General features: G+C 46.6%; 1 protein-coding gene across 5 annotated transcripts in view; it reads left to right on the top strand.

Annotated features, from left to right (window-relative positions):
• LOC102173333 (kalirin) overlaps positions 1 to 18,817 on the top strand; it is a 513,182-nt gene that overhangs the window by 247,547 nt on the left and 246,818 nt on the right. For all 5 annotated transcript variants that reach the window (XM_018045796.1, XM_018045804.1, XM_018045808.1 and 2 more), the window contains exon 5: positions 813 to 1,325. In XM_018045796.1, coding sequence (XP_017901285.1) covers positions 813 to 1,325 — 513 coding nt within the window. The remainder of the gene's footprint in view (positions 1 to 812; positions 1,326 to 18,817) is intronic.

Consider the following 18,817-nt stretch of genomic DNA (forward strand, 5'->3'; position numbering starts at 1 on the left):
CAGTGGAAGGAGCAGAAGCTCTGCAAACTTGGTTTACCTAGTTTGCACAGTTGTTAATTGTAGGGTTGGACCTTGGATCTAGATATTCTCTAGTTGCCTCTCCTTCTCCAGGAAACAGAATCAGGTAATCTTGTAGGAAGGAAAAGATCTTTCTTGGTAAATTAGGGTGGTTGCCTGTGCCATCACTTGCTGCTCTGCATCCCAGAGGCAAACCTTCTCCATTCTACTCTCTGAGAGCTTGTAGGGGGCTCAGAGAAAATGCGGGGCCCAGACTCCCTGTCCCCAAGCCCTGTCTGTTCTCTGCAGCAGAGAAGGGCATCTGCTCGTGAACAGAGACAGGAAGATCAACTCTGAGACCCTTGCAGCTCAAAACTGAGCCTCACTCTTTAATCCACCCATGAGGACAGGATCCTGGGTTTTAAAGCTATTGAGAACTAGGCCCCTGGAACTAGATTCAGTCTATTCTCCCAGCTTCTAGCATCCTGTTGTGTGGTGGACTTGGGAAGAGGAAAATGAGGACAGTAGGGACATGAAGACAGTCATTCCTTCAGTGGCAAATGGTGGCAGGTGAAGAGACTTTTGAGCCAGTCAGCTAGTCTGTTGAAACTACTGACCTTGGCTGATTGTGACATCTGATCAGGAGGCTGCACATTCTCCCACTTGCCCTTTTCCAGGCAGGGTCTGGTCATTTTCTGGATGTACCTTGGCCTTTCCTCTTGACTTTCTCTTTCCTGCCCACGGCTCCCCTGGGGGTCTTCCCCAGACTTGCCCCTGCATCACTGAGTCTCCCTCTCTGTGTCTGCCCATCCCAGACAAGCATGGTGTCCGTGGAGGGCCTCACGAAGCTGGTGGACCCCTCCCAGCTGACGGAGGAGTTCGATGGCTCCCTGGACTACAACCACGAGGAGTGGATTGAGCTGCGGCTCTCCCTGGAGGAGTTCTTCAACAGCGCCGTGCACCTGCTCTCACGCCTTGAAGACCTGCAGGAGATGCTGGCCCGGAAGGAGTTCCCCGTGGACGTGGAGGGCTCGAGGCGGCTAATTGATGAACACACGCAGCTGAAGAAGAAGGTGCTGAAGGCGCCTGTGGAGGAGCTGGACCGGGAGGGGCAGCGACTGCTGCAGTGCATCCGCTGCAGTGACGGCTTCTCAGGGCGCAACTGCATCCCGGGCAGTGCCGACTTCCAGAGCCTGGTGCCCAAGATCACCAGCCTCTTGGACAAGCTGCACTCCACCCGGCAGCACCTGCACCAGATGTGGCATGTGCGCAAGCTCAAGCTAGACCAGTGCTTCCAGCTGCGGCTCTTCGAGCAGGACGCTGAAAAGGTAGGAGGGTGCCGTCCAAGCCTGAGTAGGGCTGGGGTGCGGGGCACACACAGATTCTGCTAGTCCCACTTTTTAAAGCTCCCCTTGTGTGGTGTTTATTATGTATCAGGTACTGTTCTGTGCACCATGTGTAAATTAACGCATTTTAATCTGTCAAGAGTCCTACGCGGTAGGTATGTCATCATCATCCCATTTTACAGATGAAGAAACTGAGAAGCTAAATATCTTGGCCAAACTAGGAGGTGCAGCATGGCTGCAGACTCCCCACTTTTGCACTGTTAGACACTGCCCCTCTTGGGGCGTGCTGTGAATGGTTCAAGCTGGCCGAGCAACAGAAGCAACAATGCTCTTACCAGTTGCAACACGACTTAGTGATTATTGCCCTGCAGTATACTTGACTGTTGACAAAGCTCTTCTGCATACAGAGTCTCATTTAGTCTATACAGTCCTTTGGCCCTCTGAGTGGGTGATGTTGGGTGTTCTTTGATCTTGGGGCTACAATGGTAGCTTGACATGGGAATCTAGCTCTCTTCCATTTGAAGCCCAGTGCTCTCTTCCCGCCATACCACTTAATTTCTGGAGGTTTTTCCTCACTGCTGCCCATTTTCTCAAGCATGATATTTTTTCCAGCAGTAAATTTTCAAAGCTTTCCCCTTATCAGTGAAAAAGAGAAAAGTGAAAAAGGAAAATACCCTATAGTGCCTCTTTGCTGAGGATGCAAAGTATCTTCTCTAGATGCTCTCTGAGCTAAAGAAGAGAGTTGACTGTTGCATATACTTTTAAGAGGAGTGAAAGGGCCTCTCTTATCAATTTTCTGGGAATAAAATTTAAATGCATAATATCACTAGTAGGAACACCATTACTCTCAGTAACCTTGAGTCTTACAGACAGTGCCTGATATAATAGTTTTGTGTCTTTTAAGAGCCTATACTGAAAATGTCTCTAGGTATTTTAAGTGATGAAATCAAGATACAAAACTATATAATTATGATCCTAGTTTATATAATAAGTGTGCCAATATAAGTATAGCTGGAAAAACATTCACCATTAATACTTTTTATTTCCAGGGGCAAGGATTATGATTAATTTTAATCTCTCTGTATAAGTGTTCTGTGCTTTCCAATCTTTTATAATTTATAATCAGATGAAAATCAATATGTATAATTTTAAAAGAGTACATGACCCCTTTCTACAACAGAACTTTTGCACATCATTTAAGACAGAGTTTGGAAGAGATAGGAGTTTCTTGTACAACTTTTGGAGTTTCAGGGTTTCCTCTGGCCTTCCTGAGGACTCTTGACCCAGTGGCCAGGCAGCCTAAGTCTGACCCTAGCCTGGCCTGGGCCTGAGGTTTGGAGCACATGGACTGCAGAACCCCCTGCTCATATCCAAGTGAGAAGAGACAGCAGGTCAGGAGTCAGTTACTCTGTAAAGTCAGAGGCATGTGTTTTGGCCTCTGTGACCAGTGTTGGAAAGGTCTGGAGCATTTCATTTTTACTTGAGATTTTTTCCTGATCTGGGGTAGGAGATCTGCTTTGCATCCTGGCCTGGGTGCCTGTTTCAGGGAGGTAGGGGACTTGGGTCTGCCTAGGTGTGTTTGAGTTTGAGGCACTTCACGGCATCCTTCAAGTTCAGGAAATGGAAAGCCTAAAAGGGCCCAGACAGTGCCCGTTTACAAAACAAAACAGCATAACGTGCCTTACCGCAGAAGCCCCCAGGTAGAGAAGGCTGACCTGGAGTCAGCCTAGAACCAGTCAGCCAAGTGTAATGCTGCCTCACAATTCATGCTCACAGAATTGTATGGTGTATTATTCTTAACTCGTATGGAGGCAATGGAAGCTCAGAGAGGTACAGTGACTTCCCTAAGATCACACTGCCAGTTGAACAGAGCCAATATTGTGTCTGTCTCCAAAGTCCACCCAAGCTCTTATCCAATAACCCTACTCTCCTGCCACTCCTGGGGCCTGCCTTATGCTATCACTGAACTCTACCTGTTAGTCCCTGAGTCCCCTGGTGCAGGATGACTCTGGGGAAAATCTCAGTCCCACCTTCTAATGTTCATTAGGTTAAGCTGGGGCTCTTAACCTTTCTGCACTCTGGATCCCTTTGGTCTGGTGAAGACTATGGACTGCTTCTCAGAATAATATTTGTAAATGTACAAAATTACATATGGGCTTGGAAAATAATTATTGAAATACAGTTACTAAAGTTTTTAAAGTATAGCAACTTAGGTGGTACTTTAGGAGCATGTTAAACAACAAGATCGACTTGAAATCTTATAACTACCATAATTTTGTAGTAGTGATGACCACAGATGATGTTTCAGGGCAACAACCCTGATATGATATGAAAATGAGTATGTTTCTATTGATTCTAGAGGCCCAAGTATTGATAACATTAATGAAGTTGGATGCCTTTGTTCATAATTGAAGAGAATGCTATATTTTAGTTAGAGGTGGGTAAAAATAAAAGCATATTTTTTTCCCGATTGAAGTCTATGATCCCTGAATTCTGTATGTGGACTCTGTTAAGATCCATTCTCATACCTTAAAGAGAAATGTATTTGCTTGCATATTTGTGCACGTGTGTGTGTGTGTGTGTATGTGTGTACAGAGGAGGAGAGGAGGAATTAAAAAAAAAAAAAAACACGGAGGGAGTGAAAGGCTGATGGGGAGAAGGCAACCCAGGAATATTTTGATATTGAGTCAGTGGTGAAAATGCTGCTCAGGCTTGACCTAGCTGCCACAGAAATGTGCTGGGTGAGGGGCAGAGGAGAAAAATAATCCTTTTAAATTGCTTCAAGATTAATTTAAAATATCTGTGCAGAACTAAGGGCCTCAGCCCTTGACTTATTTGGTGTTTTGGAAAGAGGGTGAGGAGGATGGTGGTTTGGGTAAGAGCTGTGTGAGCAGATCCGCATCTAAACAAGGGCCTGAGGAAATAGTTACTGCGTGAGCCATGTCTTAGCCTCCTCTCTGGTGGGAGGCTTGTTGGAGGCCTCTGATTCCAGATCTGGGAAGCTCTTGGCAATTGGAGGAGTCTGGTGATCACCCAGCTTCTATTTTTATAAAGGGGTGGGCGCAGTCTCCTCTCTCGCCCTGTGGGTGACAGCTTGTTTCCCAGGCCTTCAATAATGGCAGCACTTCCCATTTGCCAGCTGGCCTTGAGAAGTGAAACCACCCCTCACCACCTTCCCCTGACCTCTGCAATGACTCCATGCATCCCTCATCTCGGGGGTGGCCAGGAAGGAGCCATTTTCCCTGCCAATTAAACATTAAGGGAGGAGGGACTCTGTTTTACAGATAATTCATAAGGCAGGCCACCCATTCATTTAATAAACGTCTGCTGAGCAGCTGTCATGAGCCCAAAACAAGGCACTTGGATAAAGACGAGTGAGCCAGAATTTTTGTCTTTCAGCAGCAGGTTGTCATCAAGTCCTATTTATTACTACTTATGTCTGCTGTGTACACCCCACTGTCCTAGGCACAGCCTCTGTGATTAAGGAGTTCTTAGGAAAGGAAAATATTGCAGCTCAGAAATGACAGGAAAGCCTTCATGAGCAATTTGTGGGAGGGCTGGGTAATTCAGAGGTGACTCGAGTAACACAGAATGCATCTTGTTGGAAGATGAGCGCCACTGCCTGGGCCCTGTGCCCTCTGGTCTGTAACTAATGGGCCTGTCCTCCACTGTGTTCACAGAACATGGTCCAGTCACTCCTCATTAGCCAGGCACAGATTACGACTCTCTTTGCAGCCCTTTTTCACAGCTATTTGCCCCACTAGCTGCAGTGGATCCTGTGTGATGAAGGTGTCTGCCCTGCAATCACATCCCATTACTGGCAAGAAGGGAGGCCTCTTCCCCATTAGGGGGCAGTTTGTTTATTACGAGTCATTGAGCAGACTCATGGTAGATGTCTCCTTGGAAAAGAGAAGGGTGGGTACAGCTCAGTGGAGTGTCTTCCTTAGCTCCCCACTTTTCCTGGATGCCCAGGGTACATCTTAGAATGGTAGAATTGGGAGAGACCGTGAGATGCAAGAGTTTACCTTCCAGGCACTATAGGAAGCCCAGCCTTGTCATCTTGACACCCGCCATTGTGACCTCTTGCTGCCTATATATGTGCTGATGCCGATCATAGCTATCAGAAAATACCAAAGCTGCTGTACCAGATGCCTGCTGGAAGATTCCCTACGATCTTCCAGTCTTTGTAGGGAAAGGGAAGCTCTTAGAAGGGCTCCAGGGCATAACTTGACTTAATTAATGGAGAAACCTTTATCTACTTTGCTTCTGAATAAAGGAGGCTATACTGATGTCTATCCAGGAGGCCCTCTAATCTTGTTCAAAGCCATTCCAGAAAGAAGAAATATATTTCCACTTCCTGTGGGAGTATCCCCCAAAGAATGAACAGAGCTATCCAGTGGGCTTCCAGCATTAAAACTGTGCTTATTATCAGTTTATACCGCATGCTGTATTTGTTTCATGTGGGACACACCCAAGAGAAGGTATTTATCACCACACTTGGGAGGATATTTAGGTGCCTGCCTCCTCCATGATCAAGGCACCTGCCCAGATGAGGACCTCTCGTTTGCTTAGAGGATCCTGACCTCAATGGCTGCCTTTACCATGCCACCTGTGGGAAAGCTCCCTTTGGAGAACCTAATTTTGAATTCATTCCTTCATATTCACCCTTGTGTGGTGACATTCTGTTCACACTCATGGCTGCCATATCTGTGATGAAATAGAGTTTTGTGAGAGGGGGCTCTGACATGGCCTGGAGACTTAGCACTTAGGAGATCTTAGGCACATCTTTAACTTCTGACCCCGTTATGTTCCCAACAAAACAGAGATGAAGAATTTGCTCAGTGTCTTTTGACTTTTTCTTCTGATTGCACACGATATTATTCTATGTACAATCCTCTCTGTTTGTGAAAATGTCCTTCACTGGGATAAAGAGGGTGGTGGGGCATGTGTGTGGTCACAGTAGTGAGAGTGGTGGTCAAGAGTAGTCTTGTAAAGGGGATGTTTCACAGTCCCCAGAGTGGTTGAGTAAAGACCCCTCTCACCCCAACCCAAATGTGCTAATGTTCTTTCTCCTTTGAGACTTGCCACACTGCATGGTGTCTAAGCCCCTTCACAGCTCAACAATTGTACAGTAATTTTTGCCTTTTTACTATTCATCCTCCCCTGTGTATCTACAGTTGACTTTTCTCTCTTCAGAGGTATCATTTTGGTTGATGATGGAAAATGAGAAAGAGAAGCTTTTCTCAGCAAATAGAATCATGATTTGTTGAGTTCTTTTCCTGATTAAAAAAAGAAAGCTCCCCAGGGTTGTTAGGAAAATTGAATGCGATGATGTGTGTGGAGGCCCCAGCCCTGTGCCTAGCCCAGATCACTGCTCCCTTACCCTTGGCTTCCCTTCCTTCTTGTGCTGTTTCAATCCTGGTTTACTTCTTAGTCATCAGGTCCCTGCTGAGACCTCAAAGAGTGTGATCGATGCTACCTTTCAAATGAACTTGCTCCAAATAATTTTCAATGACCCCTAATGGGATGAAGTTAAGAACTGAGTTTTGAGAGAAGATGGCAATTATGATAAAGGTTCATGAGGGGCCCCCAAGATCACTGCATTGTGTGGTGCCCCTGGGTGAAGCAAAAGAGAGAAGCACCAGGTCAAATTGGGATCATATCTGGTGAGTCAGGGTTGGGGGAACTGCCAAAGGGAAAGTCTCTGGAAAAGTAGTGTCTGTCCTTGAAACAGCCACAGAGGAAAGCAAGGCTCCTCAGGTGCAGGTGACCACCCCTCCCCATGCACGAGCTACGCCTGAGACACTTGTCAGCCCCTGCCATGCATGAGAGCAAAGAGCGTACTTGCCATATTCTCCTACAAGCTTGCAGCCAGAACTTCCTGCGGTTTATCCAAGAAATGTCTATGCATTTTTATATTCTCTGAGGTCTATGCAAACAAAATAATGTTTCTTTCATGTTAGTCACCCTGAGAAGATGGGTGAAGAGCATCACGGTGGGCAGCAGGACAGTGCACTAAGGGTTTTGTGCTTGTTGTGTTTGCTGTTTGTATGTCCTGTTAACTGTACTAGCAGCTCAGGACATCCACAGGATGCCCTGTCACTGGACAGAGCACCCACTGCTGTTTCCTGCCCTTTCCCTCTCAGGTGCAAACACTGCTGTTCACTCCCCAGAGCCCAAAGCAGGACCCTAAATCTCATTCTGCCTGGGGTGACCAGGACCGCTGGGCCAGGGTGGAAGAAACACACTGCTCCCCTCCCTGCCCCACGCTTGGCTCACTGCCTCTTCCCTTGGCCGCCTCTCCAACCCCCACACGCCTTGAGCCAACAGTGTCATTCGTCAGACTGAAGTGCTATTGTTGTCATGATATGAAATCTTTTTTTGAATGTCGGTTTTTAAAGTGTTCTCACACCCCTGACCTTAGAGATTTTCTGGTCCAGCCCTTCCTTTTACATAGAAAACTTTGACCCAGAGCAGAGACCCACCCAGAGTCACGCAGTTGGTGGCTCCTCATTTGGCCTCCTGTCTGTCGGGGAGGGTGGGGGGTGTGAATGTGAGCACCATTTTACTTGAGAAAGTTGAGATTTGGCAACGGTGGGAGGTGTGCCTGGGATAGTGTCAGGTAGGCAGTGGGAAGGTGGGCCCTCTGTTCTGTGGCTGGGCTTCCTCCCTCTCCCCAACACACACACAACACACATACCCCCCATACTCCTCCCCTTCCCCAACACACACACACACACTCCCCAGTATTCCTCCCCCTTCTCAACACACACACACACACACACACACACCCAATACCAATCTTGCCCTTGCCCTGCTGGACAAAGAGTGCATAGGCCAGTAACCTAGGAGGTGGCTAGAGAGACTGGGGTGGAGTGGAGGCTGGTGGTCACCTGACCTGTGACCTTACCCCCGCTATGGTAAGAGGGCAAGCACTGGTTGGTCTTCTAGGGAGCATGTTGACAAGTTTCTGTGATTCATTTGCTTGAGCCCTTGGCGTTGGGAGGGAGGCCTCCAAGAACTACGACCTTTGAGATGAAGTCTTTGCTGGGTGGCTTGTAACTTCCTGCTCCCTTCGGAGAAAGGTCCCCGGTGCCCCTCCTGCTGCCTCCCTCCTGCTGAGGCTGTTCCACTGCCCCGCCCCCTCCCGCTGCCTGGCTCAGCTCAGGGCAAGGAAGTGTGTCTGTGTCCCACCCAGCCCAGGACACTGCGTCCTGTATTATTTCCAGCCTGCTGGTCCTGGGAATCTCTACTTACTCGTTTTCATTTCCTCCCCTTGAACACTAGAAACATTAGATCCCAACAATGACCCGCGTCACAGTGTTTTGCAGAATGCCCGTGTGCATGTCTTCTCCTGAAGCTGGTTTCCTCCTCAGCACCCGTTCTCCCGCTCCGTCCTTCACTCTGCCTCGTGCTCGGGACACCGTGTGCTCAGTGTCCGCTGAGGTGGCCAGGCCTGCGTGGGAAGTGGGTGTGAGAAGCAGTGGAGCAAGGAGCGGCAGGAACACTGGGCACAGCAGGCTTGACTCCCCCCACCCTCCCAGGTCTCTTACGAGGGCTGGCAGTAGCCTGAATTGTCATACGTGTCATAGGTGGCCTCCCAGTACATGTGGACCCCACATGACCCTTCAGAACTGAGAACAGGGACACTATGCAAACAGTACTTCCCAGAATCTGGGTTGTTACTCTGAGTCTGTCTGCAGCAATTTAGATGAGCTAGGAAAGAAGGACGCTCATCAGAGATAAAGACAGAAATTGTTTCCCAAGATTTCTTCCCAGCCATTTTACTTGGAAGAATCCACTTTCCTCCCTTCCCTTCACCTTCTGTCCTCCCTACTGCGCCCCTTCTGCTTCCTCTCCTGTTGGTGACCCTCTTCTCTGTGCCCGCACACCTCCTCTAGCCTGTTACCCCAGCCTTCTAGGATGCATTCGTTCTCTCAGAACTGATTGTTTCGCTTCCCTTTTGTGGTCTTGTTTTGTGGTCTTGCTTCCTTCCTTGGGTGGTTCCCTGTGTGACTCAGGCCTCCCATGGAGGGCAGCGTGCATAGGCCACCAGAAGACCCAGCCAAGACTTCTAGAAAGAGCACTGGCATTACAATCACAAGAGACGAGTTTTGAATCGCAGCTTAGCCACTTGCTAGCTGATTGACTATCTATGGCCAGCTTGCCCTCTCTGAGCAGTTTCTTTATCTGTAAAATGTAGATTTTTAATACATGCTTTAGGACTGTTGTATGGATTATAGAAAATGTATCTGAAGCATCTAGTATGCCAGAAGCCCAGTAGGTGCTCAGCAGATGGTAAGTTTATGGAGACCAGTCGGAGCTGGGCCATCAAGAGTGGAAGAGGCATGGGGGTTGGGGGGCTTTCTTGCAGGGCATGGGAAGAAGGGCAGAGAGTACAGGGTCATCCACAGCATGGGTACTGGAGCAGACAGTGGGCAGATGTGGCAGCAAAACATAGAGGTGAGGTAGGGCCCTGGTGTCTGGGGAGCTAGAGGAAGGAAGTTAGAAGTGTGTGCCCAGTTTGGCAGGATCCAAAACACTGTTGCTGAAGACAAGCCAATTAAACAAATGCCAGATACTGAACTGGGAACGGGCCATTGGAAGATGAACTGGAGTCAGGCTTTACCACGCTAGAGCGGGGAGGCACTGGCAAACAGCTGCTGCACAGGGAAAGCCGACCGAAGAGCCTGTCACTGCTGTGGGGACAACATGAGGGGAAACCTTCAGCCTGGGTTGGGGTGCAGGCCAGGGAAGAACATGAGCAAAGGCATGGCAGCCTCAGAGGCACAGAGTAGGTTCTATCCAGTGTGGCTGCAGCTCAGGCTCGGCATGGGGAGGGGTGTGGGCTGTAGGCAGGGGGAGGGCAGCGGAGGGAGGGGTGTCCATGCCATGTTGATTACCCGGAGTCACAACAGGAGGTCAGAAATCTAGTTACACCACTCCCTGAGCAACCAGGGACTGGAGGAAAGCTACATTCTTGCCCTTTCTTGGTACAGAGAAAAAAGGGATGTTGGTTTCTTCCATGCAGATGGGTGGACTGACTTGTCTCACCTGAGAGTGGCATGTGTCCTGTCCTAAAAGATTTCCCTGGGATACCCCTTGTCCCGAGGTGTCCGAGGAGGTGCAAACCAGAAGGTCCTAGAATGGAGAATGAGACTGGACTTGGGCCTTCAGCCCTGACATCAGGAAAACCTCTTTTGTGCTTTGCAGAGGCCCACCTCCCACACCTGTATTTATACCGACCTCCCTCCCATCTGCCTGTTGAAACCCTATCCTAGTTGAAGGCCTAGCTACTTTCCCCACTCTCGTCTGATGGAAGTGGTCTTTCTCTCCTCTGGGCAACTTTCCATAGTCTTTATCCATCAAACTGGCCCTGTCCCAGTGCAGTGATATTACACATTCCCAGAGGTCAGGGCCAGTGTCTGAGATAACTGTATTCCTCAGAGGCCCTCAATAGGCTGCCTGATAGAACAAAACTTTTGTGAGTGCTCTGAGTTGGCACAAGAGCACCACCTACTGCTGAGTGGTTTCAAGAGATGTCACTCTAATTCTATTGCTTAAAAGTTGGAATTAACAGGTTTCCTCTTGCAATGGAGAGAAAGAGTTGGAGTTAGGGAAACCAATTCTTGTCCTTTTATACTAATCCAAATGTGAGCAGATGAGTTGACAGGGAGAGAGGAAAGGAGAGGGGCAAGCCCTGGAGATAGTCTAAGGGAGAGAAAATAGGACATGGTGATTAATTGGAGGTCAAGGAGGAAGGAGAACTAAGGGAACCACAAGACTTTTATGTTAGGGTGTTAAGGCGGTGAAAAGAAAGCCCAAAAGCACTTTGGAAGAAGGATAAATGACTTGCTTCAAATGTTGGTTTCTCTTAAGGCATGGAGAAGTCAAAGAAGTGGTGATGAAGGTTATTGAAAACATTACCAGGAGTTACCTGGTTAGTGCATTTCTGCTCTACTCTTAGGGACAGTGGCATTATCTAAACACAAGAATTTACCTTAGTCCTCTGAATGAGGTTGTTAAGGAAATGGAGGGTTTTGAAGATTGGGCTCTTCCTTCCTAAGTCTTTTCTGAGTTCCTATGGAGTGTATTCTGCTAGGTGGGATCGGAAGCTGGAAGCATGATAGAGCATCTTCTCCAGCAGGTAGCTGAGCCTGGTTCCCTAGTGGTCTCCCACCTCTCAGCCTCATTGTTGCCGTAGGAAGAGGGGAGAAGGGAAGAGGAGAGGGCTAGCTTTCTTCCTCTGCTCAGAGTCAAGCCCACCTAGTCCAGACCCCTTCCAGCACAGCATCTGCCCCCTTTCTCGGAGAGGGACTCCTGAAGGGGAGGCCACCTCCTCCTCAGTCCACGTGGAACTTTTTCTCCAGATGTGCAAGTAATTGCCACAGCTGATTTTAGGATGTGTGGGAGGACCGGGTGAGAACATCCAACAGACACTCCATTTTTGCAGTAACAATAATAGTTACCGTTTATTGAGTATATCTTGTAGGCCAGGAACAAGCATTAGCTCATATAAATTAACTTGCCAGGGCCAGAACTCGGTTTATGCCTAAATTTAGCTCTGGGATAAAGCTGGGCACTATTTTCTCAGCTTGAATTAAATTGAGTTTGACCTCTTCAATTTTACATTTTGGGAAGTGAGTAAACATTCCCTCACGCTGTTCCTGAAAATATTTTATCATCATATGTGGTTCAGATGGAAGGAATTTGGCCACTCAGAGTCAATATCCCAAGGCTCCCCGAGCTGACTCCTGGCTTGGTTGGTCCCGTTTATCCTCTGCTTGACTTGCTGGCTCCTGGGTGACCGTTCCTTCCCACAGTGGGGTAGTGTGTGTGTTGCCAGGACTGCAGGAAATTTAGTCCATCCAGGCAAGCAGACTGGAAATAAAATGCAAAGAATAAAAACATTATTCAAATTCTGAAAACATTTATATTAATAATCGACTTGGTGAAACTTTTCATTACCTCACTTAGCATGAGGACGGCAAGTCTGAAGAGAGTGACGTTTTCAGGCCTAATAGGAGTGTGCTGATTTTCTAGGACAGTGTGTGATTTGAGCGTGAGGAGTTGTAGCCTGGGTTTCTTCAGTCAGAAAACAACTACCTGTGACTGGCAGCTTATCCTGTCTGGCAGGATAAGGAGGGGAAGAAAGTGGGAGGGAACTAGCATGTGCTCAGCATCTACTGTGCGTCATGCCCTGTGCCAGGCACCTTCCGTATGGCACCTGTATCTCCTTCTTTACATCTGTCTTCCTCATCTCAGATGTTGAAGGGTTTTTAAGAAAAAGGAGAAGGGGAAGGAAGGAGGCAGGGTCTGGGTGGTGGTGGTGAGACCCCTCGGTCATGGAGAAGCCTGTAATGTGTTAGTTGAGTTTTTGAGATCATGGTGGCTGCCTTGGACTCTTCTTTGCAAATGAGATAAATGACTGTGTGTTGAGGGCTTCAGTGCAGAGACCCATTTAGGGTTAGAAGTGAATTTAACCTTATCAGTTTCCTTCAGTGGTTCCTCACTGCCACTAAATAAAGACCTACTTCTTCTGCCTTTTGACCTTTGCCTTTTTTTTTTCTATTTCTTAAATTTTTATTGAAGTATAGCTGATTTACAATGTTGTATTAGTTTCAGGTATACAGCAAAGTGAATCAGTTATATAGACACGTATTTGTTGTTCTTGTTTAGTTGCTAAGTCATGTTCAGCTCTTTGCAACCCCATGGACTGTAGCCCGCCAGGCTCCTGTGTCCATGGGATTTACCAGGCAAGAATACTGGAGTGGATTGCCATTTCCTTCTCCAGGGCATATACACTTCTCATAGTACTTTTCACAGTTAAAAGTGACAGACTATCAAATATATTTGCCTCCCTCACTAGACTCTGACCTTGATCTTTCCTCATTAGTCTCTAATCCAATATCTGGAATACAGTGGGCGCTCAGTAAGTGAATAAGATAGTGTGCTAAGCATCCTGAGCACGTGACTGTTTATGTCGGCATGCTTTTGGCTACAAGAAACAGAACACTGGACTCTGTTGTTATGTTCCCCTTTTAACTCATTTTGTGCTTTTCCCTCCTATTTTGTTGAAGATGTTAATCATGGTTCTTTTGAAAGTCCTGTCTGCTAAATTATAGCCTAATCATCTCAGGTTCTGTTTCTATTGACTTTAATTTCTTTTATTCTTAGTCAATTTTCTCTCCTTCATATGTTGAATAATCTAGCAGTTGTTATAGATGATGTATTGTACAGCCTCTTGATTAGGTTATCCTCCTCTAACTTTTGTTAAGTTTTGTTCTGGGATGCAGTTAAACTACAGATTGTGATCCTGTTGAGCCTTGGTTTAGGCTTTGCTATGACATATCTACTTCCATCTTTAATTCTAGGATATAGCCCGTATTCTTAGGATGCAGTTCTTACTCTTACAGTCTGATCTTTTTGGGGTCCCAGTTGAGTGTCCAGAGTTCACCAAAGTCTCTTCACACTGTCTGATTTAGAACTCATAACATTTCCTCAGCACTGTAGCCCCTGATGTTTCTCTTCAGTTTTCCGCATACCACAGCTATTCTCTCCTAGGCCTTCTGGAATCTCACCTTGCCTATGCACAGCTTAGGATCTGGCCAAGGACCTAAAGGAAATTTGGTGAACATTTTTAGGTCTCATTTTCTTAGCTCCCTCCTCTCTAATTTCCTATCACCATGATTGCAAACACCCTACCAGCCCCGAAGTCTAGTCTCTGTTGTATTACAGCCATTAAGACTGCTGCTCTCTGCTCAGCTCCTGTTTCTTGGCTTCATAGTTTGGAAAATACCCTCAGGGAGAAAGCCAGGGTGGACCTGGGGCTTACTTGTATGTTTCCCTTCCATCAAGGATCAGTGGTTTATGTTGGTTGTCAACCAATGCTTTTAACTAGTGTACATATGATAGAGTTAAGTTCCCTACTAGCTACCCCATCAAAAACAGACTATATGTCTACATGAACTGTTTAAATTAAAATGCAAGGGCATCAGATTTACCTGCAGAGTTCCTGCTAAATCAGAATCTCAAGGATAGGGCCTAGGAAGCTATACTTTTTTAAGAAAACACTTTAGGTAGTTCTGAATGAAGGTTAGGTTTGTGAATTATGGTACATACTTGGGCAGTGAACTTGGAGGAAAGAGAAATCAGTATGGGCTCAGTTGGTCAAAGAAATCATTGCAAGGAAAGGAGACTTCCAGTACATTTTGAAGGGTGGAAGTAAATCGGATATTTGGGTATGGAAGGAGAGATGTGAACACATATATGGGGGTGGCAGTGGGCATGGTGTGATTTATTTGCATGGTGCTAAATAGAATATGGCAGGAAAGGATGCTTGATACATACAGTGGAGTGAAAGAATAGGGAGAAGGGCAGATATGGACCAACTGGGCATGGGGGCGGGGAGGTACCTTGCATGCCAGAATAAGGAGATTAGATTTTGAATTATAGGTAATAGATAGCAACAATAATTCTGTAGGGGATTTTTTTTTTTTTTTTTTTTTTTTGGACTGAGGGAATGACAGGGTAAAAGTGGTGTATCAGAGCAGTGAGCCTGGTGGAGCAGATTGCTTGGTATAAAGAAGAAAACAGAGTCAGGGAAACCAGTAAGGGAGTAATTACAGTAATCTTGGCAGGAGGGGCTGAGCAGTGAGTATCCATAGCAGTGGAAAGTGCAGGGTACATTTCAGAATGATTTGAAGAAAGACAATGAATCGACTTCAGGGGGGCAGGGTGAAGATATGGGGGGTCAAGAGAAGGTAAGAGTTTTCACAGAGCAAGCGGAGTAGTTTGAGATGCTGATGCTACAGCAAGGGGGTATTCATACTGAATTCATGGGCACCAGGTGACTAGGAATAATCCAAAAATGTGTGCATTTGGGAGACAATTGGATAGTAGTTTAAAAGCATGGAATTTGAAGTCATATAGACTTTGCTTTAATATGCACCCCGACTGTGCAACCTTGGCCAAATTATTTGATCTCTCAAACAGTTTCTTCTAGAGAAAGGTGATGATGGTGATATCTAACTTATAGGGCTGTTTTGAGGCTTGAGATAATGTGTGTAAAGCTCATTGTGCAGAGCCACATATTTCTTCTTGTCAGTTATCAGGGAAGTTGAGGTTAGAGAGCACCCTGGAAGAGAGGAAATTAGGTTCAGATGGACACTAGATTCTGGATTTATCTCCATCACTTACAAACTGTGTAATCTTGGGCAATTTACTTCAGCTCTTTGTACTGAGTTTTCACTATGTCGAAAACGAAATTAACAAAACCTCATTTTTGCATTATTATGACACAACTGAGCGACTTCACTTTCACTTTTCACTTTCCTGCATTGGAGAAGGAAATGGCAACCCACTCCAGTGTTCTTGCCTGGAGAATCCCAGGGACAGGGGAGCCTGGTGGGCTGCCATCTGTGGGGTCGCACAGAGTCAGACACGACTGACGCGACTTAGCAGCAGCAGCAGCAGCATAAGGACTAAACATGAAAGCCTGTGAACGTACTTGGCACAGGATGTGGCATATGAAACAGGAAATAATATTTGGGTTGTTGAAAATGTGAGCCTGAATGGATTTTCAAATGGACAAAGCTGATGAATGAAAGACAGAGGGCTAAGGTTTGAGATGGTTCCAGTGAGGGTGTGAAGGACATGAAGGACAGCCATAAAGGGGCAGCAGAGAATTAGGAGGCAAGTTTAGATAAATCAGTGTAGAACTGAAGAATTGGTGGGCTTTTGAAATTAGAGTGTTCTATTGTTTTTGTCATGCTGAGACTAGATGTGGTGTGTCAAGAGAGCCTGAGTCTGTGAAGCCCTGATTCTCCTGGGAGAAATCAGTGTTGGGCAGAGACTTGTGAAAGCAGGAGGAGAAAGCTGATCGTGTCTGCAGCCGGATGGCCTGCCTATGGTAGAGGGTCAGAGCCCGTCGAAAGGACGGCAGAAATGATGGCACTGGATTCTGATGCAAGATCAAGGGAAGGGTCAAGACCTCAGAAAGAAAGAGGCAGTCAGTTTTCATGGTGAGTGCAGACTTAGGAAAGCAGTAAAGGTAGAAAATATTACAAGAGGTTAAAGAGGAAGAGGATGGAGGAAAAACAAAAGCAGCCAAGGGGCCAAATGTACTTCTGGAAGTTTGGTGAAAAAGAGAAGGGTAGACAGAAATGAAGCTTTGAGCATTTTGGAAGGTAGAGCAACAGGGTTAAGAATATCAACACTGGAATTAGGCCTCCTGAGTCTGAATCTTGGCTCTGCCACTTATAAGCTTTGTGACTTTGGGCAAGTTAATTAGCCTCTCTGTACCTTAGTTTCTCAATTTGTAGAATGGAGATGATGTTTGGGGTCAATATTGGAGAGATAATTAGGATGTTATTAAGAGGAGTAAATGAGTAATATGTTAATAATGCTTAGAACTGTGCCTGGCGCAAGGTGCTGTGCTGTGCTTAGTAACTTAGTCATGTCCAACTCTTTGTGACCCCATGGAATCTAGCCCACCAGGCTCCTCTGTCCATGGGACATTCTCCAGGCAAGAATACTGGGGTGGGTTGCCCTGCCCTCCTCCAGGGGATCTTCCCAACCCAGGGATCGAACCCAGGTCTCCCACATTGCAAGCCAGTTCTTTACTGACTGAGCCACCAGGATGAGCATTTAGCAAATATTAGTTGCTATTATTGTTGTTATTACCATTATTACTGCTGTTATTGAGAGAAGTTGAAAGTGAGAAAGGAGCATGGGGAAAGGGAAAACAAAGAGAGACTATGTACACAGGATTTGGCTGTGCAATATGGATACCACACATACTAAGGAGTCTTCTTAGATGCCACTGAGCATTCAGACTCAAAGACTGCTATGGGCCACCTTTGGTACTGATCCACTCAGGACAATATAAGGTGGGAGCTGTGGTTTCCTCGCAGTACAGTCCTTGCAGCAGGCCAGCTCAGGCGCAAGGAGACAAGGTCCATGGTGGGCAGCCGCAGAAGCTCTCACGGCTCGACAACACATGTCTCACACGAGCCAGTATCTCTTATAGCAACTCTATTGGCACAGCTTCCAGGGTTCTGGCAGTGGACACACCAGTTACAAGAGTCACCCCCTTCAGGGACGATCAAGGGACATTATCCCCACCAGTTATTTATAGTTCATTGATAGTCTTTCCAATCCAGATTCAGTTTACCGGTCAGGAGTGGTTGTTTTTTTTTTTTTTTTTTTTTTAACCATAGGCAACATGATTTAGTAACATGTTGGCACATACTGTCTTTATCTGTTTCCAGGGAAACAGAACTAGGGTGTTAACTGAAGGTCAGATTAGCATACGCAAGGGGAAAGGGTTTTATTAACTCCCTGCTCACAATGGGAGCAAACAGGGACATTTGTCTGCTTTATAGAGAAACTGGACAGTTCTAGACGTGAGTAGCATGTTAGGATGTTAGATCTGAGATCTGGGAATTAGGGAATTGAGGGTCAGAGTGGGTGAGAACTATGCTAGAGCATCAGTAGCATGTCTGCAGGTCAGAGATACAGCCTGGCCTGTGATATTGTTTGGTGCCCTGACTGATTCCTGAGGCTACAGTGCTGGGGTCTCCCAGGTAACCAGGCTGAGCCATCCTCTGAGAAGAGCTGGATTTATGGTGATAGATAAAAATGACTTCTTTCTTGTACCATATATACAACTATGCTTGCTGTCATTCCAAAAGCCTAAAGAAGAACAGACAGGGCCCAGAACACCTTCTCTCCTTCAGTAGGTATTTATTAACTGTCTGTCAGGCACAAGTCCCAACTACCTCCCTGTCTATAGACATCAATGAAAGACTGTCTCCCAGAACCCTGAGCTCGTTATGGTCTGCAGGCCTGCAGGATACAGAAGAGGTGAGGTATCAAACTCCCTTCAGTAAGGAATTTTGGGGAGCTACAAACTAGGTCCACATCTTGGGGTCCTTTACCTTTTCTTTCTCTATCCTGCTTTGTAAAAGCAGGAAAGCTCAATCCTAGATGAGCAGATAATTGAAAACAAAGATTGAAGGGTCTTAAGGGTCCCTCAAGGTAGATGCCATCAAGATTTTGCATTCATTATGTCAGAAAGTCTGGAAGACCCAGCAGTGGCCACAAGAGAAAGGTCAATCCTCATCCCAATTCCCAAGAAGGGTCAGTTCAGTTCAGCTCAGTTCAGTCGCTCAGTCGTGTCCGACTCTTTGTGACCCCATGAATCGCAGCATGCCAGGCCTCCCTGTCCATCACCAACTCCCGGAGTTCACTCAGACTCGCATCCATCGAGTTGGTGATGCCATCCAGCCATCTCATCCTCTGTCGTCCCCTTCTCCTCCTGCCCCCAATCCCTCCCAGCATCAAAGTCTTTTCCAATGAGTCAACTCTTCGCATGAGGTGGCCAAAAGAATGTGCTAACCATCAGACAATTGCACTCATCTCCCATGCTAGAAAGGTCATGCTTAAAATCTTGCATGCTAGGCTTCAGCATT

Source organism: Capra hircus, chromosome 1, assembly GCF_001704415.2.
Source record: "Capra hircus breed San Clemente chromosome 1, ASM170441v1, whole genome shotgun sequence".
In the NCBI taxonomy this organism is placed as follows: Eukaryota; Metazoa; Chordata; class Mammalia; order Artiodactyla; family Bovidae; genus Capra; species Capra hircus.